This window comes from Nematolebias whitei, chromosome 21 (genome assembly GCF_014905685.2).
Source record: "Nematolebias whitei isolate Nwh7 chromosome 21, NemWhi1, whole genome shotgun sequence".
Taxonomy (NCBI): domain Eukaryota; kingdom Metazoa; phylum Chordata; class Actinopteri; order Cyprinodontiformes; family Rivulidae; genus Nematolebias; species Nematolebias whitei.
In genome coordinates this window covers 11098253-11124680 of record NC_056518.1, presented here as the reverse complement: position 1 = coordinate 11124680, position 26428 = coordinate 11098253, and the positions used below count along the sequence as shown (strand labels likewise).

At 43.6% G+C, this 26428-nt stretch overlaps 1 protein-coding gene across 1 annotated transcript in view; it reads left to right on the top strand.

The window, feature by feature from the left end:
* hs6st1a (heparan sulfate 6-O-sulfotransferase 1a) overlaps nt 1-24110 on the top strand; it is a 79001-nt gene extending 54891 nt beyond the window's left edge. Inside the window, exons 2-4 of the mRNA XM_037695547.1 lie at nt 18392-18614; nt 20333-20581; nt 23304-24110. Coding sequence (XP_037551475.1) covers nt 18392-18614; nt 20333-20581; nt 23304-23639 — 808 coding nt within the window. The 3' untranslated portion in view covers nt 23640-24110. The remainder of the gene's footprint in view (nt 1-18391; nt 18615-20332; nt 20582-23303) is intronic.
* The last annotated feature ends 2318 nt before the right edge of the window (nt 24111-26428 follow it).

Sequence of the window (26428 nt, the reverse complement as noted above, 5' to 3'; positions counted from 1 at the left end):
CCTCTTTGTCACAGATGTAGCTTGAAATTATGGCTGTCACGCTGGCCTTAATCTCAGAGTTAGCAGCTGTTGGGTGGAGAGAAGTGTTGGTGTGATCTTTAATCTGGAATAAAATAAGAAAATTCAATCTGAGGAAACAAGTTGGAGCACCTCAATGTGCATTTATTGTTTGAAAGTTTGGAAGTTGCTTTATTTTGTGTTGGTAACAGTTGAAAGGGCGATGATTTTATTTTAAAAACCAGTTTCCATGTTTGATCTGCAAATTCAAGTTTTTCTTCTTTTTCATAGAAAATCTACGTCATGTTTTGTGACCTTCTTTATTCAGATTTTTCATTTCCCGAATGTTCACAGGGGTGACGTTAGCCTTCGATTAGAATGAATAAATAAATAAAAGAACTTGACGGGTTTCAGAAATTGTCAACCTACTTTTATTCAGGAGCGTTTGCGTCTGAACAGATTAGGAGGACGGATTGACGGGAGGATGCGACAGCCTCACAGTTTGTTCGAGGCAAATCTGGGGCTGTGAGCTTGTGTTACACTGCTAGACAATGAGCTTCTTTCACCCCATCACGCACACACACACTCTTTCAACACAGAGGCATTCTGTCTTGCAAACTGTTGTTGTTCCCGTTGCACAATATTTGGCTCTTCTAATTTCATTATGCTCGCTCGCCTCGGCTTCTCCGGCCTTTTCCGCTTCGTCTTTTCCTCCGCTGCTCGTTTCGGTCCGTCTCATGAGACGCTCCGTGTATAAACTGGCTCTGTGACGTGTGTTTTTCCCTACGCTGTATGGTTTCTTACGATAACAAAGACTAATTTTAGCTCTCAGCTCTCTGTAATGTTGCGTCTCTAAAGTTGTGGCTTCATAATCAGAGAGCAGGAAAAACAAAACGGGGAGAGCGAGCGGGAGGAAAAGCTGGGGTTGTCATCATTATTCTTAACTTCCCAGGAATGTTCTCCATTTTCCTCTCTGCCTCACTTGCTATTCCCTCCTTCCAGGCAGAGCTCATTAGCCCCGTGGCCCTCGCTGAACAGGTGGGGCATGTTTGGCACAGCCCTCTGACATGCAGTCAGGCTTAATTGGGCTTAGAGGACCCACACCCACCCCCAACCCCTCTTTATGTGCACACACATACCTCATAATCACCCGTTTCTCCCCTCCTCCATCCCTAAAGAGCCAATTGTCCCTATCCTGTTCCCTGGAGGTGAGGCTCCTGAGCTGGACAGCAAAAATCCAGCCTGAGGCTCATCTCCAGGCCGGCTGAATCACAAACACCCCCCACCCCCGTCAAAAGATTATAACAATCGCCACCATACAAGTTGGATTTGTATGCAGACGTATCCCTCAAATGTCACGGGGCCGCTCTAACCGTCAGCTCTTCCACCGTCTGGCTCACGTTCTCCGTCTTCACCGTTTCTCCACCTCTGGTACATTTTTGTGTTTTTAAACTTTCAGCTGAACCTCTTCTCTTTTTCCCCCCAGTTCTTTCCTTTTTTAACTTTTTCAAAGACGCCGTGAGACATCGACTTATCCTCACGCGACTCCTCTTTTATGTTTTATTTGTGCTATACGTGCACATCTGCCGAGCACTCTGGGTAAATATGAAGCATCACTTCTCGTGTCTGCATAATTACAGGCGCTGTTTCTTCCCGCCGTTTTCTCAAGCAAACACTTGACATTACCTTGAAAACGTGTTGACTTCAAAAGACAAAGAAAGTCTTTATGCGTTTTATTTATTTATTTACTTGCCTCTGTCTTCCACCACAGTTCTCGACTCTGCAAAATCTCATTATCCTTTTTATCTGAACAAAAAATATATAAGGAGGTGAAGACGACGACGGCGTCTGACGTTGGTTTGTGTGTTAGTGTGGTTGGTTTGGACAGGTGGGAGATGTTTTTTTTAATCCTTATCTCTCCAATTTCAAACTCTCGCCTCAAGCCGCGCTCACAAACACAACGCAGAATCACAGAAACACCCTGTTGCCTCCCGTCTCACATGTGACGACTGATCGACATAGAAATGGGGGGGTCCCAGGCTCAGCCACACACTAATCCCAGCCAGAGGGCAGGTTTTAAGCATTTTGGGTGTGTTAATGACTGTGCTCGGCTGCTTCTGTAATGGGGCCACCTGTCTACTCATTAGCCTCGTTACCCAGCCTTTTAATTGCCTCCAAACTCTCGTTCCATCCCTCCCCTCCTTCGTTTCTTCTTCCTCCTACTTTCACACTTCTTTTCCTCTTGACAATTTCTGCTCGTAATAGGAGGCGAGCTGTTGGGATACATTCATGATCTGACAGCACCTCGTACGACAGAAGTGATGTCTCGACATGCAGGTGTGTAAATGGGATTGGGTGTGGCCGTCTGTCTGCAGCAGATTCATACGACAGCGTGTTTGCAAGGCGATTGCTTTGACCTCAGCAACAGGAAACAGCTGAACATAATGCAGGGCGGGGGGATTTTAACAAGATTCAGTTCAATTCAGTTTATTTATAAAGCACCAAGTCACAACAGAAGTCGTCTCAGGGCACTGAACAGAAACAGTCATATATAAAATAATAATTGAACATTATTTATCTGAGGAGCAGACTGCTTTGAATTTAACTCCATCACAGAACTCTCATCTTGAACAAGCATGAAGGTGACAGTGGAAAGGAAAAACTTCTTCATGAGGAAGAAACCTTTAGCAGAACCAGGCTCAGGACAAACGGCCATCTGCTTCGACCGGCTGGGTTTGAGAGGAACAGATACACAATGGCAGGTCCAGAATCACATGTTAAGATAGACATAGTATCAAATGAAAACTATTCAATTGTAACAATTGATTTAAGGAAACGAGGTCAATTTGTCCTCTATTACATCACACTTGCAGAAATATCAGATGGATTTGTGTTGACTTGAACAACCCACAGCTCCACCTCAAACATTCCTCTTTCGATCTCTCTCTAAAATTATTGCTCAAAACGACAAACAGTACAGCAGCAGCTAGAAGTAGCTAAATTAATGCTAAAGTTAAAAAAGCTAAACAATATGTAAAGCTAAAAGTGGCAAAATGTTAGCTAAAAATAGCTCCAAAAGACTATAACGAACAAATACGCTGAAACAATGTCAAAGAAGATGTTTTTGAAGGAATTGGACATCTGTGTATTTTAACAATATTATAAAGTTTAATTATAGTTAAATATTTTTAAAAGTGGCAACACGGTGGTGCAGTTGATAGAGCTGTTGCTTCTCAGTGAGAAGGTGCCCGGTTCAAATCCCGGTCCGGGGATCTTTCTGGGTGGCGTTTGCATGTTCTCTCCATGCAGGTGTGTTTTTTCTCCAGGTACTCCGGTTTCCTCCCACAGACCAAAAACATGCATGTTAGACTGATTGGTAACTCTAAATTGTCCCTAGGTGTGAGTGAGAGAGTGAATGTTGTTTGTCTCATTTGTCTCTTTGTCTCTGTGTGTCCCTGTGATGGACTGGAGGCCTGTCCAGGTGGATGGATGGATATTTTTAAAAGACAGGAAGACATTAATTTAAATGCTGACTTGGCGTTCACACAGTTACTGTTTTTATTACTAGTCTGCTCACATTTACTATCATGAATAATTTACCACGGAAACAGGAAACTACAGCTGATTTTTTCATTGATTTTATTGATTTTCTGGCCAGTTAAACTTACATTTTCTCATTTTTTCAGCACAGTATTTCTCAGTGGAGCTGAGCGAATTGTTTCATCTTCTGTTTTGTACTTCGACTTTGGTGCCTTTCGCACTAAAACACCTGCAAATCACTTCTTCATTACTTTGAGATTCAGTTTCAAGCCAACTGACAAACTCAGCCCAAAGTACGACTGTAATTATCTTGATCTGTCTTCAAGATGTCTCTTTATGACTTTTGAGACTTTTAAGTCAGCTGGGGTTTTTTTGTTGTTGTCGTTGAGCTGGTGGAGGACGATGAATCAATGTGAAAGAAGTCTTGCGTCAAATCTTGCAACACTAGATAATCCACTGTCTATTCAAGCTCATTGGATCCCCCACGGCTTGTTTGTCAGAGCCAAGACAAATGTGCTTCCTCTGTCCACCACTAATTATGGTAGATCCTTTATTCTGTTGCATTAAAATTAATATTTCCACTGCAACTCTTAGGAGAAGTGTTTAAGAGTTGAAACATGCCCCCACCAGTGCGTCACATGTCATCATGCTTTCCAGTCTTTTCAGCGACACTTCGTTTTCAAACTATAAAACATTAAAAATACGATCAGTGATTACTTGTGCAATCCACCAAGAATCCTTCTCTCACCAGTCTCCTCTCATTCCCTCCCACCCTCTGACTCTGTCTCAGTGATAGACAGTTGTCTGGGCTGCTGCCAGTCAGGTTACATGAGAAAACAGGCGGTCATACGTCCCTGATGGACATAACTTTGCACTCTGGGGATTCCCTCCCCTGCCCCCTCTTTGTTTTTGTACGTTCCTCAACGGTCTCCTACAACCAATTCTGGCATTCTCCTCCACTTTATCTTGTAATCATGGATGATGTCAGCAGATCTGCAGATGTTCTTGTAAGAATCGCCCTACATTCGAACATCTGAACTCCATTATTTTGCCAATGACCTTGTTCATAGCTATTCGAGTGGCGTTTTAGTTTAGTTACTCAGCACTGTTTCAGTTAGGTGAATGTAATGCAACATAATGCTGCTAAGACAGTCATTTGACCATAGCGAGTCAATCAACTTCAAAAACAACTAGAACAAACTACCGTAATTTCCAGACCATAGAGCACACCTGAATATTAGCCGTGTACACACACAAAAAAAGTACATATACAAGCCGCGGGTGTTCACGTTGTAACATGAGAGGCAACACACAGCTACTGAGAGAGATGATCAAGAATCAACCACCAGATGGTGTTTTATAGACTTTATTTTACTGTTCAACACAAACGGACAGAGTGAACTCCACAGGTCTTCATGACGACTACCTCCCTCACTCATGGTTACAATACTGAATGGTCTAACACAAACTAACACATACTCTAAACTAGACTAACAAGAACAGACTAATCACTAAAATAACCATGATAAACAGCTAACTGAAATGATTAACAATGAACAAATTTTACCCATAATCCCTCCCTGAGGTCATGTAACCGGCAATCAACCACAATGAACCACAGAATGCTACAATATGTACCAGTAACATACACAAATACATACAGTAATGTTTTTTTACTGAACAGTGCCAGGAACACGGCTGGTTAAAATAAAATACAATAAAAAAACAGTAGCCTACCAGAAAGTCATTGATTGCTATCTTCATCCTCCTGCGCAAGTTGTCCTCCTGCTCCACGGGGTAAAAGTTGCTCTGTGAGCATGTGAGTCCTCGCTCACATGCTCTTCATGCATGCAGGGGAATCCCCCCTCACAGGGCGGGGTGGGGATTCCCCTTTCTCCTTTATTTATACAACTAGTCTTATTGAGTCACAAGCAACCGCCCCAAGAGTGATGTGTATTGGGCAGCTGTAAGCGTCTGGGTGTGATGAAGCTAAATGTTTTTCATGACAGGAAGCTCTTTAGTCTGTCAAATGGAAAACAATGAGCCGCAGCATTGTATAAGCCACGGGGTTCAAAGCCTGTGAAAAAAGTAGCGGCTTACAGTCTGGGAATTACGGTAATGAGAAACTCGCCTCCCTGCGTCTTACAACTTTGATTAGTTAAGTCTGTATATAAAAAACGTATATCTTTAAAAAAAAAAAACAAAAGAAGCCTTTTTTTGTTTATTGCAAAGAATAATTGTTTAAATGTTTTCAGTCAGGCAACTGCTGACCTAACCTTTCCCTCATCTTTACTTCCAGCTTTCCAGATAAAACCGAACGCTCGTGTCCCGTCTGTTCAGTAGGGGAGCCTATAGCCTGGCCGAGGGCAGGTTGTGTTCAGAATACCAGTCCTCTGCAGATAAAGGGGCCAGACCACCGGCAAAGGTTGTGTGAGGGAAAACGTTTTCCACGCCGTTCACATCTGTAATTTGAATGCAATCCGATCACTCAGGATTCTGTTAATGCCAGGTGTGAACAGGGGCTTTGATCATTCTCAGTCAATCTTTAAATCCAAAACACAAGACCTGACTAAAATCTATGGGATGTATTTATTCTTTTGGAATAAACTGAACTGCTCAATTCATGACATTTTTGTAAATTATGCTGTGATACATTTACCATAAAAATCCAAACTAGTCAGAGGCTAGAAAAGATTTTGTTCAAACAAGCCAAACTCTTTAAAAAACCTGAAACCAGCCTCAGTGAGCGATCAGTTGAAACATTATTATTGTTGTTTGTCCTCTTATCAATATAAAGACGTTTCAGAATTTAAGCCTCGGAGATCAGAACCATTGAGCAGAATGAACAACGCTAGGCTGGAGGAAGTAGCTGATTGGTATAAATCAGCTGGAGTCGAGTAGGAAACTCGATACTGTTGGAGTCAAAATGTACTTTTTATATATAAATAAATGGTTTGAATGGAAAAAAACTTTTGGTACATACTCTCCTTCTACTGAGTGCATGTGTTCCAGTATTTAGGATCACTCTCTTGGTCTCTGCACACTGACATTGCCCTCGATATCTCTCGTTCCTGCCCGTCACACCAACTCTGTTTTTCCTTTTAAGCCTGTCTCCTTTACGTCCTCCGTGTTTAAAGTCTAAATTACCAAGCAGCTCGTCTGAGTCCTCAGGCCGCTATTGATCAACTAACAAAGAGGAAGAGTGAGTCGAAGCTGCCAGAGAAGACGCCTGTAGAGATTTTCTGAACAGGAGGGTCTATTTCTGTCTGTCTCGGCGCATCATTATTGGCTGTAGTTTCCCAGGATACGCAGGAAGAAATGATGGATGGTGAGCAGAAGAAGCAGAAACAGGAGGAGGAAGGGGGTCAAAGGGTGGAGTTTAGTTAATCTTGAAAGGACACCTTGAAGACAGTTAAATGTAAATGGGACAATTTTCAGTCTGGTCCAGTTGTCTGCTGCCTGGAGCCTGTCAGCCTTCTGACCTGTCTGGCTGTTCCTTGTCACACCCGTCTTAACAATAAAGTGTTTATCTTTAGTCCAAAAGATGGAGGAGCTCCACGGCATTCTACCGAGCTTCAAGTGGTCACATGTTTCTCCTTTGTCTAAACACACTCAGGCACAGACACACACTGACGGCAGATAGCATCTACATCTACAGCCAGCACATTCCTGAGCTCCATTCCTGTGTTGGGATACAGAGTTGGACTCGAGTCGTCTGAACGGGGCTTTCACAGAACGGAAAAACGCTCGCACAGAGGCAGCGCACCGTGTTTGGTCTTTGTCAGAATGTCTTGATCAAGACATTTGTCAAATCAAGCTATTTTATTTTTAAATCTCGGTTACCGTATTTTCCGCCGTACGCGTCACACTGCCATATAAGTCGCATCAGTCCAATTAGGTCTAATAAAGTGAAAAAATCCATAACGACGTCGCTTCGCCGTATACGTCGCATCTATTATGCGTCACCACTGACAAACTGGAATTGTGGGCCGGTGTTGTGCCAAAAACCGATGGGCCACCAAATGGCGGCCGCGGGAGCGTGCACGGGAGGACTTTAACAAGAATTTAACAAGATTAACACTTTAAAACAATTGTTTGTTTGCTCAAAATTATATTAAATTTGTGTATCAATCTAATGTTGGCTTGATAAATGTACTTTAATGGTCAAATTAGCTGCATTTCACCAGGGGGGTGCAGCTGGATTGACAGTTGGTCCAAGCAGCAAGCAGAACCAAGGTGTGGAGTCTATGGAAGGCCGATTGAGTCATTAATAGCTGGTGAAGCTTCTCAGTCATCCAGAACATGCTAAATTCAAAAAAGTTCAAGAAAAAAACAGTAGCGTATAAAGTATAATAAATAAAGTCCAGTTGTTTTTGTCTTTAACTTTTTTGAATTTGTCATTATAGTCACGTTTTCTTATTACATGATACAACCACATGCCATAAAACTATTACTACTCTGCTGCCATCAAGTGGCTGAAAATGGTACTGCTCAATTATTATTTTTTTCAGTCAGAATGAATTAAAACGGTCCTATCTCAGCCAAAAAATGGTTTATAAATATGGGAAAAAATCCATAAATGCATCACTTCGGCCTATAAGTCGCAGGCATGTAAATTATGCAAACAACTGCGACTTGTACAAAGAAAAATACAGTACATTGAAGGCCAGCCATGTTACATCATTACTGTCTGTTGATGCTTGTGTGAAATCAAATGTGGACTTTTTGTAAAATTCAAACAAATGAAGAAAATGTTGGGCCATATTATTAGACATGCTATGCCATTATAGATACTACGCTAACAAATTGTCTTTAAGAAGACATCTACAATTTAGGCATTTTTGGCAAAACCACTTTTTGATTTAATCAGTAAATGTTCAAATTTCCTTTTGAATAATGAACCTCTCCTGCAACCCACACCCCATTCCTCTACACCAGGGGTGCCCAATGCATCGATTACGATCTATCGATAGATTGCAACGGTAATGCGAGTAGATTACATAGCATTTAAAAAATAGACGTCGGCCTATTATCCATCCTCACCATGAAATTTTGTCACTTGATACAGGGAATACACGTCTGAGCTGTGCGCTGTTTGTACCAACAGTTTTCGAGCGGGCGTGGGAAGTTCAGCATGAGGGAAGAGTCAGCATTAGCGCTACCTTTAGCTTTTTAGCTAGCGCGCCTGTATTGTGTGCGCCACTAGCTTAGCGCTACATCAGTGCCAACAGGTGAGGACACGGTTCGGTTTGGTAGACAGGGTGCTCGGTTCTGTTGACGGGGCAGGGCGCCCCACTTGTATAATGATAGGGGAAACACTGATGTTGAATGACCTTAATGTAGAGCTGCAAGGAGAAGACCAAACCGTGATCGATATGATCAGCTCAGTGCAACATCTCTCCTCAAAGCTGCAGCGCCATGATTTGGCAAACTTCCAAGAACCTTGCGTCAGAGCTGGAGTCACAAGGGAAGGCGTTTATGCGACGGTGCATGCTACACTGAGCAGACTGAGAACTGTCTGTCAGGGTTTGACAGATGCACTCAAGACTTGTTTTACTGGAGCCAGTCACTACATTCATGTGCTACCACCCTTTTCAGGAAGATGCTATGGTTGCGTCACTGTCACCAAATATTGAAACACTGTTTCACCTAAACTTTTCTGGAGTGGACGATGACATTTTGACACTACAAGCTGACATTCACCTTAAGGCCAGAGCTCATGGACAGTTCTGGAATTTACTCAGAGGGAAAGTACCCCAACTTGAGGAAATGTGGTCCCTCCTTGGCTGCATTATTTGGCTCCACTTATTTATGCGAGTCAGCCTTTTCCCACATTAAGATTATTAAGTCCAAATACCGTTCCACCATGACTGATGATCATTTGGAGGTGTGCTTGAGGCTGGCTATCAGCAGCTACTGTCCGGACCATGCTTCCCTGGCTGATTCCACACAGTGCAAGTCATCAACGTAAGATAATGACCAACAATGTACAGAGCTGTATTGCGCAATATAGGTTCATGCATTTATGCAAGGTACGTCAACATATATTGTACAAATGAAGAATACTTAATAGGTTTATAAATAAGTATATGTTTTGTATTTTGTAGATCACTTTGACCTGGACATTTTAAAAGTAGCTTGCATGCGGAAAAACTGTGGGCACCCCTACTCCACACCCCCCACCAGCCTCCACTTCATACATAAGACTATGTAACAGTGATTCACACTTCTCAACATGTTGGTGTTTAGTAATTTATTCAAGCAGGGCTAATTAATATAGAACAAGTGTCAGCAAACAGCAATCTAACCCTCCTGCTGCTCTCTGTTAAGCACAGAAAGTCTTATCAAATCATAATCTCTGCCACTTTTAGATTCAGGATCAATGCCTCTTTTATGTTTGTGCTTAAAATATGAAGATGTTCACATGTTTGGGACTTGAGGTGAATTAAAGTTTATTTACCCCAAGTCTTGCAGCTGAAAATCCCTAAAAATAAGCTTTGGGAGCAGAAATGTGCTGCTGCTAATTACATATTTAATGGAGGTACTAAGTCTATAGAAATGTACTTTGTTTTTCTGTTGCGGTCATGTGAGATTCAGTGTTTGGTCGAAACATCTTCACTTTTTATGTTGTCTTCTTGCTCAGGAAGAACATCCTCCCATTAGGGAGGTCTTAGCTTTCTTATAAAGGGATATAATAAATAAAACTTTTTTTTTTTTACTTTTACATTTTTCTCCGTAACCAGTTCCCAAACTCAGAGCGCTTGTGGGTTGTTGCAGCTTTATGGTCTCTATCAGTGATCTGGTAAACTTCAATGAATCCCCGATTAATCCTTTATTTTTATAGTCTGCCACTAAAGACGAAGGCAGACGGTGATTTTATTTGACCGTGTGTGTGTGTGTGTGTGTGTGTGTGTACCATTAGCCAAATGGCTCGTGAATGAATATGAAACTCTCAGAAATGAATTTGTCTGACATCTACAAGTGATTTGGAGTCAACCCAGTTAAAGATGGCCACCACAGCAAAGTGATTTTCGCCACACACAACACAACTCACAGTTCTACAGGTCTTGATCTAAAATTTAGTGTGGTAGTAGCTGAGAGTCATCCCTTAACTGATCAACTAAGATCTGTTTTTAAAATCAACCTGGGCATGAAAGGTGTCGGGTGAAATCCATTCCTATGTTCACAAATTACTTTTGACGTTTTGATGTAAACAAAGAGGGAAAGTAAAACCCTGATTCGTTTAGCGATAATGTTCTTGTTTTTGTTCGCTCCCTGACAGCATGCAGGCTGCAGCATGCTTAAATCAAGCCTTCACGGCAGAAAGAGCAGCTGTGGTTCTGCATCGCTGTAAGAAGAGGAGATGGAGCGGGTTTGTTTGGGCCCGTGTGCGTTAGCAGGAGGCTCGGTGGGCTTGCTGTTGCCTGCCTGCTGCTGGGTGAGAATGGCGCTCTTGTTCGTCTGATCCGGTCTGGTCTGGCAGCACACAGCAGAGGTAGGATCTTCTGTGGGTGGACTTTACCCCTGCTTTGCCCTCCCATGTGGCTTCAGTGTTGCTGGGAGGTTGTGGCCAACAAGAACTGAGAGTTTCTTTTTTTAGACGGGCTTCGCACCAAAAAACACCTTCCAGTCCGGGTCCTGCACCCTTGTGCACCCACAAATATTACCTCAGGGTCTGCCTTTGTTGATGTTTCCAAAGTCTCAGTGAGTAAAAATATGACGCTGAGTATTGGTTTCCAAATCTCTGTGTGTGCATCCATGTGTCTGTTAGCAAAATATTTCATGATCCACTGGGATAATTGTGATGAAACTTGCAGAAAATAATAATTGGATGAAGTTCTTGAAGTTATTAACTTTTGGAGTTAACCACATTCAAGATGGCTACTACAGCCAACTGATCTTAAAACTATAAAAATAGCTACAACTCAGTTTGTTTGAAAGATATTAATCTAAAATCGGCTGGTTTAGTAGCTGAGAGTAATTAAGTCATATATATTCAAGTCTCGCTTCTTTTTTTAATTGGTTTTTATATTAAGTGTGTTCTGTTCTCCTTTTGTATTTTTGTGTTTTTAGCTTGATTGGGTCTAAATTCCATTTTTAGAGGCAGAAAGATCTACGTTGAGCAACTCTGGTTTCAACAAACATGCGTGGACTATTAATAAATCATAGCTGCTCTGCACAGCAGGGTGCAGTTGGCGTCTCTGTGTTTGTGTGTCTGGATGCTTTTATGAGTGTGCACGTTTTTACTACCGGTATACTACAATCCATGGCCTTAAATGTAAACAAGATGTCACAACTTTTTTCTTACAAAGGAAAACAACAATTTTTGCATCACTTGTGTACTGCAGTTCTACGCCACTACATTACATTACATGTTTTGTGTGTATATTCTCTTAATTATAAAAAATAAATAAATCGTCCGCTCCTAAAAGGACGAGGACGCAAGTGAAGAGCTCGAAGCAAGTCTGAAAAAAGAAGGTGAAAGATTGAAACAAAAAGGAAGTGGGGTTAAGGAGGGATGGTAAAAGTTGTGATTTGTGACCCACAGGAAACGGGCTCGTTTTCTCAAAGCTCAGAGACCATTACAGGACTGGGGGCCTCGTGTGTGCATGATGTGTACTCACAAAAATGTCGTGCACGCCATGTTCCCTGCACACATCAAGACGTATGAAAACTATTCTTGTGTGAAAGTGTGCGTAAAAATGAACTTCTATATATTTTCTACATTGATGGTGCCTTTCCATTATTTGTAAGCTGCCTATGCCAGAAGCACTTATGCACCCACATACCATTAGAGAGGCAGGCTTTTGGACTGCACTCTGATAGCAGGCTGTATGATCTCTCTCCTCTTTAGTAGTGAGGCTGTGGTTTCCAAAAATAATTAAATATTTTGATTCGTCTGACTACAGAAGTTTTTCACTTTGGTTCAGTCCGTTTTAAATTAACTCTGGCCCAGAGAAGACAGCTGAGAGTAATTAAATCATATGGATGGTGTTCACCTTTGTCCTTTTCTTTGCATGATAGAGCTTTAACCAACATTTGTGAATGACTGCGTTTACAGACAATGACTTCTGTGATGTCCATGAAAAAGTCGAACCTGTTTTTAGTGCAGTGACCCTTGACCCTTAAAGACCATGAGCATCCATTATTGACTCTCAGCATTGTTTTTTAAGCTCAAAGATTTCTCCACCCACCCATCCGTCCATCCGTTATCCATGAGACTAACCTTTATAAATAAAGGTTGAATGACTGAATAACTTCTTCCTTTTCGGGTCACGGGGGTCACTGGTGCCCATTTCCAGCAGTCACTGCGAGAGGCGGGGGACACCCTGGACAGGTCTCTAGTCCATCACAGGGACACGTAGAGACAAACGAGACAACCATTCACTCTCTCACTCACACCTAGAGACAGTTTAGAGTTACCAATCTGCCTAACATGCATGTTATGGCCCTTTTCCATTAATAACGGTACAGCACGGTTTGACTCGGCTCGGCATGGCTCCAAGGCTTTTACACTAGCAACGGTTCATAGACCTGGTCCCTTTTTCTCTGGGGTTCCAACTGTACCGAACTGGCCCTAAACCGTAACGTCAGAACACTGTCGGTCACTGATCGGTCAGGGGGTGGAGTCACTGGTTGTTTGAGAAACTTTCACAACAACCCGATCCGCCATTTGCAATAACTCGAACTCGAGGAGCGACTGGACCTATTTTAAAGATTTTAAAAACAATAATGACAACGCCGTGGTCTAATGCTGAAGTGCACGTGTTTTTTGTGCTTTGTGGCCAACGACAAAATTCAGAGCGAGCTGGCTGGAGCTCCGCCAGTCCCCCTGGTCCTCTCCCCCGGAGCCTCGGACCCCCCTCAGGCCGGGCAGGGCGTTATCTCCCTGTCTCCGACCTCTGCCAGTTACCACGGAAGATCCTCCGTGTTGCCAACCTGCAGGAGCGCACGAGGCTGGCGCTCCTGCAGGCTCCGAGTTCCAGTGGTCACTGTGGAGGATCATACGAGCTGCTAACCTGCAGGTGCATGCGGACCCTGGCCTCGCACGCACCTGCAGGCTCTAAGCTGAACCTGCCCACTAGAACCGTTACTGAAAGTATAATGGAAGCACAACTCATAACGTGCCGAACCGGATCGAACCGTGCTGGACCGGTACTAATGGTACTTATGGAAAAGAGGCATTAAATTCATGAAATGTTATCATCTGTTTCCACCGCTTTGAGATGCAGTTTTTCCAAAGGCTGACAAGATTCAAACCTCTGCCCATCTTTACTTCTGAGAGTCAGCCCCTCCATAATGCTCTTCTTATACGGAGTCCTCTTACTGACCTGTTGCCAATTAAATCGAACTATAAAATGTCCTTCTACCTGTTACCTTTTACTTTTACAGCGTTTTGCTGCAACTGTCACAATTGTTGAGATTTGTTTCTGCAATAAATTTCAACATTTTTTAAATGCAACTTTTTCAAACACTCAATATGTTTGCAGTGGCTAATGGAGAATTGTAAACCGTGTTCATTTATTATTTTTTATACAGCGTCCCAACTTTCTCAGAAGCGTCTTGTGTATCCCTGCTGTTAAAGTGCAAAAAGCTTACAAGCATCTTGTTTTTTAGTTTTTTAGCATTCGTGGAAACAAAGATGTGCGTTGGAGATGTAAGAAAATGAGGGCACAATGTCCTCAGCTTGAGAGATGAAGCAAAGATTGCACGGTGTATTTAATTTTTGTTGTTGTTGTTTTCCTTTTTTTGTTGTTTTTGGAGAGCCAGAAATTTGGCTGCCTTCATGACGCACTTTCCATTTCATGTTTAAATTTAGCTACAAGGGTCAGGACAAAATGAAATGGAGAGAAGGAAAGACAAAACAAGTCTCAGCAATCAGTAGCTTCTTCACATCCACTAAGGATTTTTTCCCTTGCTGATTTATATACAATTAGTCTGACTGGGTAAATCAATAACACGATAAATAAACTTGTTTTTAACCATGTTAGATTTTTTTTACTCCCTTTTTGTGTGTGTGTGGGGGGGTGAAGGAGGGGCATCTTTCTGAGGAATACATGGCACATAAATCTAGTCTGAGAGAGAAACCCTTCAGGGTGTCTTGTCCAGACTTTGGATTCTTGTGCCCAGCCAGATAATGATCTTAAATCTGAACAATGAGACGCTGAGTGGGTCATATTAGCTTTGAAGTTCTGCTGATAAGTGCTTCAACTGCTGCCGGTGTCACATGTAGGGGGTGGAATGGAGGGTGAACGTCTGGTTGTAATGCCTTAAAGGCGAGGAGTGTTTGTAAATGGGGAGGGAACTTTGTGGTGAGTGGGTCAAACCTCATTAGAGAGCTAAAGTCCACAACAGTTGTGCTGGGAATCTTTAAGCCCCTCACAACTTGATCTGATCACTATCTGTAGGGCTGCCATGTGACTTTAAAACCACTGATGCAAGATCTTAAGCATAGAATTTCTCAGACCTGCTTCATCCTGCAGCATTAAACAGTTTTTATGAAAAGATTTTGGGAGAATATGGGACAAAAAATGGAGATACAATGCTGAGTCCAGTGGCATAAGATTCTGAGGTGATGGATGTAAAAGCATTAAATATTAGAGCTGAAGAGCTTTCTTCAGTGTTTCCACCATTTAGTTTATGGTCCAGTTGTAGGGTGTTGGGATGGCTCTTGTTAGTATCTTGAACATAGGATGGTCATATGGTCGTGCTCCAAAGGGGGCAACATAAGGTGGTATCTCACTGGGCTGTCACTGTCAAAGTCTAGTTGCAGACTCAAAACTGCAAGAAAAAAAAAGTAAATTTTTCGCTGCAGTCTCACTGAATTCTTCAACCCTTTCCGTCCCAAGCTGAAGCCCTTTTGCGTTACAAGGTACGGCTCATTCTGGGTTAGCCCAGCCGGGTTCCAGTTCGGGTTCTGAATCTTTACATTGGGCTGTCCTGCCCATTTTCAGCTCAGCTTTTTAAACCCAAAGACCGGGGGGATTCGAGGGGTCAACTGGTGCCAGGAATTTGACGTCAACACACCACAAGCCATTGATTCGTTCTCTGCCGCGGTTGTAGTCGAGACTTCAAATGACTGTAAACTCGTTAACATTAGCTAACGTTAGCTTACCTTTTTACATCATCTTGCACTTCCGCATTGGCATGCTACTTCTGTATGGCCTCATACACTCGTGTTTTTTTTTTTTCTGCTGTTTCTTCTAGCAGCACCCAGACTTTTCTTGCTTAACTTGTTTTTGATGAGAGAAAGAACGATGAACAATAGCGTGAGCTCCATGCTTTCCATTGTTGGGTGTTGCAAAAAGTGACATCATGCAAGCCTCAAGAGTTCTTGCACTGACGAGCCTGTCCATCTGCCAAAACGATGAAGGCCGTGCAAAGCCAGGGAAGATTTGGGTCACACCGACTAGGGCTGGGCCGGACCTTACGATGCAAAAACTGCACTAGTGAGATGCTGCTTATAGCAGTGGCAGCAACGATCGTCAGTTTTACCCTCCCCCAAGTGGAAATGTGAACTCCACTTGCATAAAGTGGCTCTTTCAACATCAGTTTTATCTTTAACTTCATAGGAGCCAAAGTCCTTCGAAACACTAGCTTTCTGTTTGCCTCAACCCCGTTGTGTGCACGCCATAAACAGTCCCTGCACTTCCACACCTCAAGACTTCTGCCTTTTGCTCTCCTACACCAGACGTCAACATTAAATAATAATCAATTTTTGACCGTTTTAAATCGATTCAGAATCACTCACGGCCACATCACAATGCATCAAATAGGAATTAGCAGCCAGACACTTAAACCTCTCTCAGACTAGAAAGTCTCCATCTTTGCCGACGTGTCCAGCCCAGCAGACGCATGTCGTTTAGGACCATTTATTAGCATTGTAAGTGTGCTCATATGTGCGTGTGTGCTCGTGTTATTTATTTACTTTGCCTCGTAATATTCCTGAGCCTTCATTATAGCGGGAGCCATAACTTTGATGAATCACTTGGGCTCGGGGCCCTCACTGCTTTCACAGTATTAGAAAACTAATTGAAATTCTCTTCCGCCTCCTTCTCCTCCTTCTTTCTCCCCCTCAGCCCTTACTGCTTCTCTCTTCCTTTCTGTTTTTCACCCCTTTCCCCTCATTCTTTACCTTCCAGTCTGTGTAGCAAGCCCCAAACAGTACTGTTTTGTTTTTCGGTGGGATGGAAGCCAAGAGGGGTAAAATGTCATCACTGATTTAATAGGCGTATTCTTGCTCAGAGACACACAGTAGGCTCATGACGTCCCTCACAAACACACACTGCACTCAAGGGAGTGTTAAGAATCCTGATAATGTCATCATAGGAATCTCCATAATGTACCCCTGGTCTCCTGCAGGCTCCAGTTCGACTGCGCCTCTCCTGTCGGTTTTATTAGATAAGACAGAGGGGGGGATGGATGAGGTTTTGGGTTTGGGTTAATGGGATTTTGAGTTTAGAGACTTGTGTCTATGGCCGAGAATCCCCCAGCCGTCCCTAGGATTGAGAGGTCTGCCTGGTTTGTTGCCTGGGCGCTCTCATGCGCCACCGGATTGAAGGTTTAGTCGTTTTATTGTCCGTGATCTCCCCGTTGCCTCTTGATTTGTTTCATTTGCCGGGATCAGTCTGTCCTGCAGCCAAATCAGGGTGGGGTTATTATGTTGTGCTGGAGCTCCCAGATGAAATTTGATTTGTTCTTTCTGTCAAGGATCTCCTGATTGTTTCCAGATTTAGGATTTAGGTTTTGTTTTTGTTTTTTTGGAGTTCAAAATTCTCCCTACAGTGAATGGATGTTTTAAAGTATCTCCACTGCTACTGTTTCTAAGACTTAGAGCTTTGTTTCCACCAACAGCCACTCTTTTTTTTTTGCCGGTTGAGATTTGCCGTGGAAAGCCAAAAGATTTAGCGATAAAGGCAGAGAGACGGTGCGCCTCCGTTTGAGGCGTTTTGTGTGAATCGTTGTTTTCGTGGAGTCCTGTCAGCGCACAAAATTCACTGCAAACATTCCTCTGGCATGTTGCAAGCTGGGGAGGAGAGTACACACCCCATGCGTTCCACAGGCCATACGTTGCCCAGATAAATCCACGCCATAGCCACACATAGCCACGCACATGCATGCGTGTGTGGCTAATGAGGATGTGTTGATTGATTAGACTGCAGTAATTAGCTGGAGTGTGAAGGCCTGGAAAGGTCTCTGCTCAAGTGGGAGTGGTCCCCCTCTAGAGAGACATTGAACTGTGCTATGCACCATTACTTCACACACGCATGCATGTGCGCACACTCACACAGGGTCTCAGATGCAGGATGAGTCATCTCTCAGAGGCAGACCTAATACTCGGTGCCAGTGTGAAGCGGGAGGAAGGATGTTTGCTGTGTGTGTGTCGGAGTCTGAGACACAAGGATGCTTTGCAGCGCAGAGATGTGTGCCGCAGAGGGAGGTGTGCTTGTGCCAGCAGTTTTCTTTTCCCTGCACAGTGTGGCCTCAACACTGACTTGATCCACCGCCTCGCAAATCAACTGTGTCCCCTTCCTCCTCCACCTCCTCCCGCTTCTTTTAGTTTCACTTCCTGTCGTCCAGCAAATCTCTTCTGTGCAGGAGGAAGCTGATTTTAGAAAAATGATAATAATAGCATGACAACCTCAGTCTCTTGCCCTGAGTTAGCAGGATGGAGACTAAACTTTTGTGGTAAAGCATTGTGAACAGTGCCACCACATGGTCAACTTTAGAATGACATGTGATGAAGTTTTTTGTTGCATCAATTTTTCCTCATCTTTGTTCAAACTTTGGATCTTTCCATAACACAACAATTATTAACCCAAGCTCCTCCCATTTTTATGTCTATTACAAACAGGAAGTTCTACTACATCACTCTGCTGAGAGATCCTGTGTCTCGCTACCTCAGCGAGTGGAGGCACGTGCAGCGAGGAGCCACGTGGAAAACCTCTCTGCACATGTGCGACGGACGAACTCCGACGCCCGAGGAGCTGCCTTCCTGTTACGAGGGGTCGGACTGGTCGGGGTGCACGCTGCAGCAGTTCATGGACTGTCCATACAACTTGGCCAACAACAGACAGGTACGCAGGAAGGAGCGCTTATCAATAGACGGTGAAAAGAAATGATGAAGCACAGTTTGAAAGGTGGAATATGTTGTTATATTGCACCTTTATGGAAGCTAATTCAATTCAGTTAAGTTTATTTATAGAGTGCCAAGTCACAACCTTAGGGCACTGAACAAAAACATTCACATACATAAAATTTCAATTAGTAATATTATTTATCTAAGCCAGCAGATTGTGTTGAGTCTTCATTTCGTTGCAGTCTCCCATTCTGAGCAAGCACAATGGCAACAGTGGGGAAAAAAAACTCCCTTTTAACAGGATGATGCCTCCAGCAGAACCAGTCTCAGGACTGCTTCAACTGGCTGGGTTTGAGAGGACAGGAAGGAGGAACGGACACAGAATGTCAGGTCCAAAATGGAGGCGAGCAGGTCCCTCACTAGGAGGAAATACAAAAACACATGTTAAGATAGAAACAATTACAAAGTATTCATTTGTAACTGTTCATTTGATAAAATAAGGTCAGTTTGTCCTCTAGTAGTCTAAGCCTATAGCAGCATAGGATAAGAGATAGGTCAGGAAACCAAACCAACCCTAACTATAGGATTTATCAAAAAGGAAAGTCTTGGACAATGTGTCAGCCTCACGGACAGAAACTGGAAGTTGGTTCCACAAGAGAGGAGCCTGATAACTGAAACATCTTCCTCCCATTCTGCTTTTGGAAACTCTAGGAACCACAAGTAAACCTGCAGTCTGAGAATGAAGTGCTCTGTTAGGAAAATATGGAACAGTAAGATCTGTAATATAAGATCTTACTCTTATAATTCTCTTATGCGTGCTGTAGAAAATTAAAACGCTCAGCAGTTCTGTTTGGCTTTAAACATCTTTTCCATTACACATAAACCAACTTTCACTCACTCCTCTCCAGTTCAGCAGCATCTCTGCACTTAAAAATGCCAACACAGTTACATTTGTCTCTTCAGAAGAAACTCTAAAATACACTGGATTAAAACAGAAAAATGCTGTGCACGTGAATTTGGGACTTCAAAATAAAGAAGGTAAGTGGGTAAAAAGAGTTGCACACACATCAGAACACGCTCTATCTTTCAACACACACACTCGCACACGTTTGCACGAACAGTCCAGCGTTTGCCTGCTGGCCATAAACGGCAAATTCACACCTTCTTCTCTCAGCCTCCCACCGCAGCATGTTGACCAGCTCATCTCATCTGAACCCCAGGGTGGTGCTACTAAGGGTCGTCTGACTTGTATTTGCACACATGCACGTTCTTGTACATGTACTTTTTGGAGACTTTGCATTGACTTCCATTCATTTTCTGTAGCCCAACCCTAACCCATCAGCATTTCACACCTTAGTCTTAAACCTAACCCCACAACGAGACTTATCCTTATGGGACCTGGCTTTGGTCCCCATGAAGAGCACTTGATCAAACATTTAATTTAGCGTTAGGGTTTATGCACAGCAGGGAGTCGTGTTTTTTATATATTTTTTAAAGCTACATTTCTTTACTTTACATTCTGTCAGTTTTTTATTTAAATCTAACTTTGTGTTGTGACTCCCAGATGACATTCACCATCTTTGTTTCTTATGTTAACTAATATTTTGTTTTCCACCTTCAGTAAACTGTGGGTGCCTCTGCCCCGCCCCGCAGACGTTGCTTGACATAAGTGAAGGTTTACAACATTATTTGTTGAACCTAATCCTCTGTCCTCAGGTTCGAATGTTGGCTGACTTGAGCCTGGTCGGCTGCTACAACATGTCCACAGTTCCAGAGAAGAAGAGGGCCCAGCTGCTCCTGGAGTCAGCCAAGAAGAACCTGCGAGACATGGCTTTCTTTGGTTTGACCGAGTACCAGAGGAAAACCCAGTTCCTCTTTGAACGGACCTTCAGGTTGCGCTTCATCAGGCCTTTTATGCAGTACAACAGCACACGAGCCGCAGGGGTGGACTTGGACAACACCACGGTCAGCCATGATACATTTCTACATAAATGCATGATGGGAAGTCTGGAATCAAATAAAACTCTGATTTTAGAGTTACTACTGGACCAAAACTGTTCTGATCTACGTCCTTGTCATAATGAACGTACATAACACTCTGTTAGCCTTATACCCCTTTTCCATTGGTAACTGTACAGCATGGTTCAACTCAGCACGGTTTGATTCGTCACGGTTCCAAGGCGTTTCCACTAGTAATGTTTCGTAGAACCGGTCCCTTTTTTTAGAACCCTTTTCTCTGGGGTTCAAACCGGGCCAAACCGGCACCAAAATGTGACATCAGAACGCTGTCAGTCACTGATTGGTCAGGGGGTGGAGTCACTAGAGGGCTTTGAGAAATTTTCACAACAACAAGATCCGCCATTTGCAAAAACTCAACTCGAGCAGTGGCTGGACCTATTTTTAAGATTTGTAAAAATACTAATGGCAACACCGTGGTCTGATGCTGAAGTGCACGTGTTTTTTGTGCTTGGTGGCCGACGACAAAACCACACATATAAACTGAACAATAAAAGTAGACACAGTGAGTGCAAATACATCAAATGATGAAGAAAAACTACAACATTTTAAATGTAGATGTTTTAGTATAATCAGCTTCATCCGAGATTTAATGGTTCATTAAAAGTTCATTAGCAGGATTTTTATATATATGTATATAATAGTTTAATTTGATCATTTTATTAATCTGTATTCTTTTTAATTTACCAGAAACTTCAAAATAAATTCTCACCCTGTACTGAAACCTGTTTCAGCGTTTCACCGCCACCAACAGGTGAGGCGCGTGAAGTCAATTTGAACCCCGCCCACTGGAACGATACGGAAAGTATAATAGAAACACAACGTGTACCGAGCCGAGTCAAACCGTGCTGTACCGGTACTAAAGGTACTAATGGAAAAGGGGCATTAGATTTTAATTCTCAAAGTGTCCATCCATTTTCTTTACCTGCTTCTTCCTTTTGTTTGGGTTGCGGGGGTCGCCGGTGCCCATGTCCAGCAGTCACTGTGCGAGAGGTGGGGGACACCCTGGACAGGTCCCCAGTCCATCACAGGGACACATAGAGACAAATAAGACAAACAACCATTCACTCTCTCACTCACACCTAGGGACAATTTAGAGTTACCAATCAGTCTAACATACATGTTTTTGGTGTGTGGGAGGAAACCGGAGCACCCGGAGAAAACCCACGCATGCACGGAGAGAACATGCAAACTCCACCCAGAAATGCCCTCGGACCGGGATTTGAACCAGGGACCTGCTCGCTGAGAGGCAGCAGCTCTACCAGCTTCACCACCGTGCTGCCCCCTCTCCAAGTGTCAAAAATGAAAATATATTAGAAAAACACAAACCTGATCCTAAAAAAGTGGTGATCAATACGTAAAAATGAGAAAACCAGAATGAACAGTCTGGTTTTATAAATGCTGTTAAATGAAGTGGGATCACTAACATCAGCTTCTAGCACGTTCCTCACACTGATTGGGCCTGTGTGCGAGGGGTTTTTTCTTCTTCCAGTACACATCAGATGGCGATTCATACATCACACTCAGCTGCTTGGAGAGGAAATAAAATGTGCACAGCTGTGAACCTCTGGACTGATGGACCAGTGGGTGTTATTACAAAAAAGTGGACATTTTTACACTGCAAGGATTTAGTTTGGCATGTATGGAGTCTGTATTTGCCTTTTTTCCAAGTAGTTAATATTAATATCAGCTATACCCAATGAAATCAGTACATTTATTTAAAAAACGGGTAAATAATTACAGAACAGAGTTTAAAAGTAGAATTTTCCTTAAACTCTGTTGTGATTTCAGAACATATTTCTCTGATCGCCTCCTGGCTTTGAGCTCATGTCCCTCCTGCTGCTGATCAAAATCTAATTTTCAAACATCGATGCAACATGTCACTTCCCTCTGTTGCACATGTTGCTCACACATGACATCTCGGCTGATTGCACATTTCAAAGGGCTTCCACTAATTAAACACATTCCCCTCCGCATTGGATTCCCACGCAGCCCATGATGGATTCCAGTAAAGCCAGCTGCGTTGCACCAGCTAACACGAGACACATTTTTGTTGTTTCTACCAAACGCGCTTGGCTCTGAAGGAGCTTTGAAAGCAGTTTAACGTCTCGGGACCACCAACAGCTTGTGTTTTTGGATCGATTATGTGAGACGGACAAGCTCATGGTTTTATTTTTCAGGCTGCTACACTCAGTTCTTGTCCAGACGCAGGTTTATAGCAAGTTTTTTATTTAAAAGGGAAACTTTTTGAAACTTATCAACAGAATTGTTAGTGTTCCTATACGATGAGTGTAAAATCTTAGTTTCAGCGCGTTAATGCAGCCTGTCGTTGTTTTTAAGCAGTTTTAAAGTAAATGAAACCACTGGGTCATCCTACTGTACAGTCGCCACATTCAGCACCAACAGTTCTGAAGCTGAGAGGCCTGAAATCACAGACTTTAACGGGGAACCTTTCTGTAGAGCACTGATAGAAAGTCTAAAGTCTTCATCTTGTTTCCTTCCTTGTGAAACGACAATAAAAAGAAAACTGTAAAATATTTGTCTTTATTTTTAAGAACCAATACGTTTTCCATTTCCTCCAGATGTTTCCCCTCCTGTTTTTCCTCATTTCTTTTACGCGCTCAGTTTTGGTAAATGTAATCATTTGTTGTGCTCCCTCCCTCCCCTGCAGGTGCAGCGTATCGAGGAGCTGAACGAGCTGGACATGGAGCTGTACGACTACGCCAGGGACCTGTTCCAGCAGCGCTACCAGTACACGCGGCAGAAGGAGCGGCGGCAGCAGCGCATTAAGAACCGTATGCAACAGAGCCATCAGGGCCTGGGCCTCGGCGTCAGTCTGTGGCCCTCCCGCGGCCGGACGATCTCAGAATCCATGCGGGAGGACGGGGAAGGGGAGCGGTTGGAGAGGGAGGAGCGGGAGGACGGTGAAGAGGGAGGCAGAACGGAGGAGGCGGGCAGCAGGCTCCCCACTGAGGACTACATGAACCAGATCATCAACCGCTGGTAGCAGCAGAACGAGAACAAGCAGGACATGCATATATAATGTGAAATCCACGCACTCTTTACATCCACAGGAAGCGGCGCCTGCTTCAGCAGACCCCAAAACGAATGGCAGACCAGCAGAGACTGGGGCAGCAGGAGTCTGAGTGGGTTGCTATAGAAACCGGAGCCTGGTACATTGCATCAGCTCTCGTTATTGAGCTTTGCCCAGTCGTTATTGTCGCCTGCTTGCCCTTTCCCCCCGCTCTCCTCGTTTCCTGCTGCACCCAATCATCATTACTTCTCGGGCAGGAAAGCGAAAGAGGGGGGGGGGTCATTTTTAAAAGTTGCTAACAACGGAGACTCCCGCGCTCCTCCTCCAGTGTTCCTTGCATTTTCTGTGGCCTGACATGAGAACTCGAGTCTTCTGTAGTTCTGGCCGAACGGGCCGGCCTGCCGTCTGGAGCCTCCAGTTTCAGACTGACTGGGAAAGAGAAATGAACAAAGACACAGGTGGGACTACTTGAGAAACTATATCAAGACTCCTTGGTGTCCTAAAAGCTTTGTGCTTACATCAAACCAGCCATTTCATCCATTTGGTCCTGATTAGTCTCATTTTTATTTTTTTAAATATGCTCTTATTTGTATGTTTTTTTGTTTTAAAGCAGAATTGTAATAACACTGAGACCAACATTGCTGCCTAAAGAAAAGTGATTCCTTTTGTCTTTGATTTGTATTGTTTTATAAGTGGAGAGCTAAAGGATTGGAAGAATGAACAATGGACCATAGCCATTACTGAAGCCTTGCTTCTTTTTTTTTTTGGGGGGGGGGGGGGGGGGGGTGATGGTGACAGTTTTTCTGATGGGTTCCCAAAGCTCTTGTCGCTTAACAAGTTCATTATTTCTCCTCCTTTTGGGGTCTCAGCCCTGCGGAGAATGACAGCCAATTATAGAGCTGAATCTCACATAGGTGCGAATAAATTGTGTGTGTGTTGGGGGGGGGGGGGGGGTCTGCTGTAAGTTGTTGCCAGGAACTGTGCAGCATGAACGGCAAGCGCTTTGGAAGCCTTAACTCAGACAAATGCTTGAAATGGGAGCTGTGCAACTACTGGTCACCATGGTAATGTGAGCCCTTAATGTGGTGGGTGGCATTTTACCCCCCCTCCTCCGACTGTGCTGTAAAAGCTGCAGTCTTATACGGGCCTCAGCCGCCCCTTCGCAAAGGGCGACCGCAGCTCTGGTGACCTGTGGTTTGTTAGCGTGAGCTGCGTTTCTGTTGGTTTCACCCTGAAGGGCAGACAGGGCGAGGTAGCAGTGCCTCTACGTACCGGGATCATAGTCAACATAATTATTGCCAGTTATTATGTCGGCATTGTACTACAGTAATTTCTCTGACTACTCGTAAATCTGAGTGTGTGTGTGTGTGTGTGTGTGTAAATAGTGTGTGCAGGATGCCAGATCAGTGTATGCCATTGTAAATAGTATGAATGACAGATGATGTTTTATGAATTATTTTTCTCGACCAATTATTTTTGTTTTTTTATGTTTCTAAGGTTGAAGGTGATGCAGCAACAGCATGACCCAGATGTGACTATCACCATGATGCAACCCCCCCCCCCCCCCCCCCGCTATTCTTTCTCCCCGTTTTCTTGTCTCTTCTTCCCAGAACTGAATCATTACACCAGTCTAAAGTAATTTTTAACATTTATCAACCTCTATTTTTAATTGCAGACATGTCTGAGCTCAGCACGTCACAGTTGGATTCACACATGTAGCATTTATTAAAAATAATGACATCATCCCTTAAAGGAATTCACATCGCTGACGCCGTTCACGCCAGAATTGTAAACTACGACCATTTTATGATGAAAAATTGGGAAGTTAGAGCTGTTTTGGTCACACCTTGTAGATTAGTTTAAATTTGTGATTTCATGATGTATTGGAGATGAATCGCCTCAAATTTCAGAATTTGTAAATTTGGCCTTTTCTGTGTTGGATAAAGTCGATCAGCTATGGCAGCCATCTTGAATGGGGTTGACTCAGGAAGTCTGAGTTAGATGTACATTCAGTGGTGTTTATTGGTAAGTTTTAAGAGATTCTTTAAAATCCACGCAGTGGTTCATGAGATATTTTGCCAACAAACACCAGTACAGCCACATGAATGATTGCCATGTCAGTTTTAGTGGCAACAAACAGGCAAGTGATAATTAATGTCTAAATCTCAAGATCTAAATGTTCTCCAGCTACTGGTCATACTTCAGAGGTATCCCTCAGGGGTAGAGCTGCCATTTCTAACCCAGGCCCAAAGCCCGGCCCGGCCCAACCTGAATTTGGGCCAGGCCATAATAATGTGCTGGATGGCCGGGCCAGGTCGGTGTTGGGCTTTTGATTGCGTTATCGGACGCCCGCAGCCGACGATCCAGTTATATGGTAACATGGCTTGCCATACAATAACCAGCCATACACGGCTATTTGACCGGACGTTGACCGGCCTTGAAAGAGGTAAAAAAAAAAAAGTTCAGTTAATCTTCAGATGGGACTGTACCGCCAGGCAGCGATCCATCAAAGCCCAAATGACGTTCATTCAGCTGCTGCACTCAGCAGACGCGCGCGGTCAAAGACCCAAACAGGTGAGATCCCAAAATATCCTCGCAGACATGTCGGAGCAGGGTCCGAGTCTGAATAATGCAGAATGCAGGCATAAGCAGGGATTTAATGCGCTTTGACGGCCATGAAAGGACAAACGCCCCCTCAGCTCCGATCTTCTGCCCCCTTAGCCGCACACATCCGCCGACCGTTAATAACTACCGGATTTTTC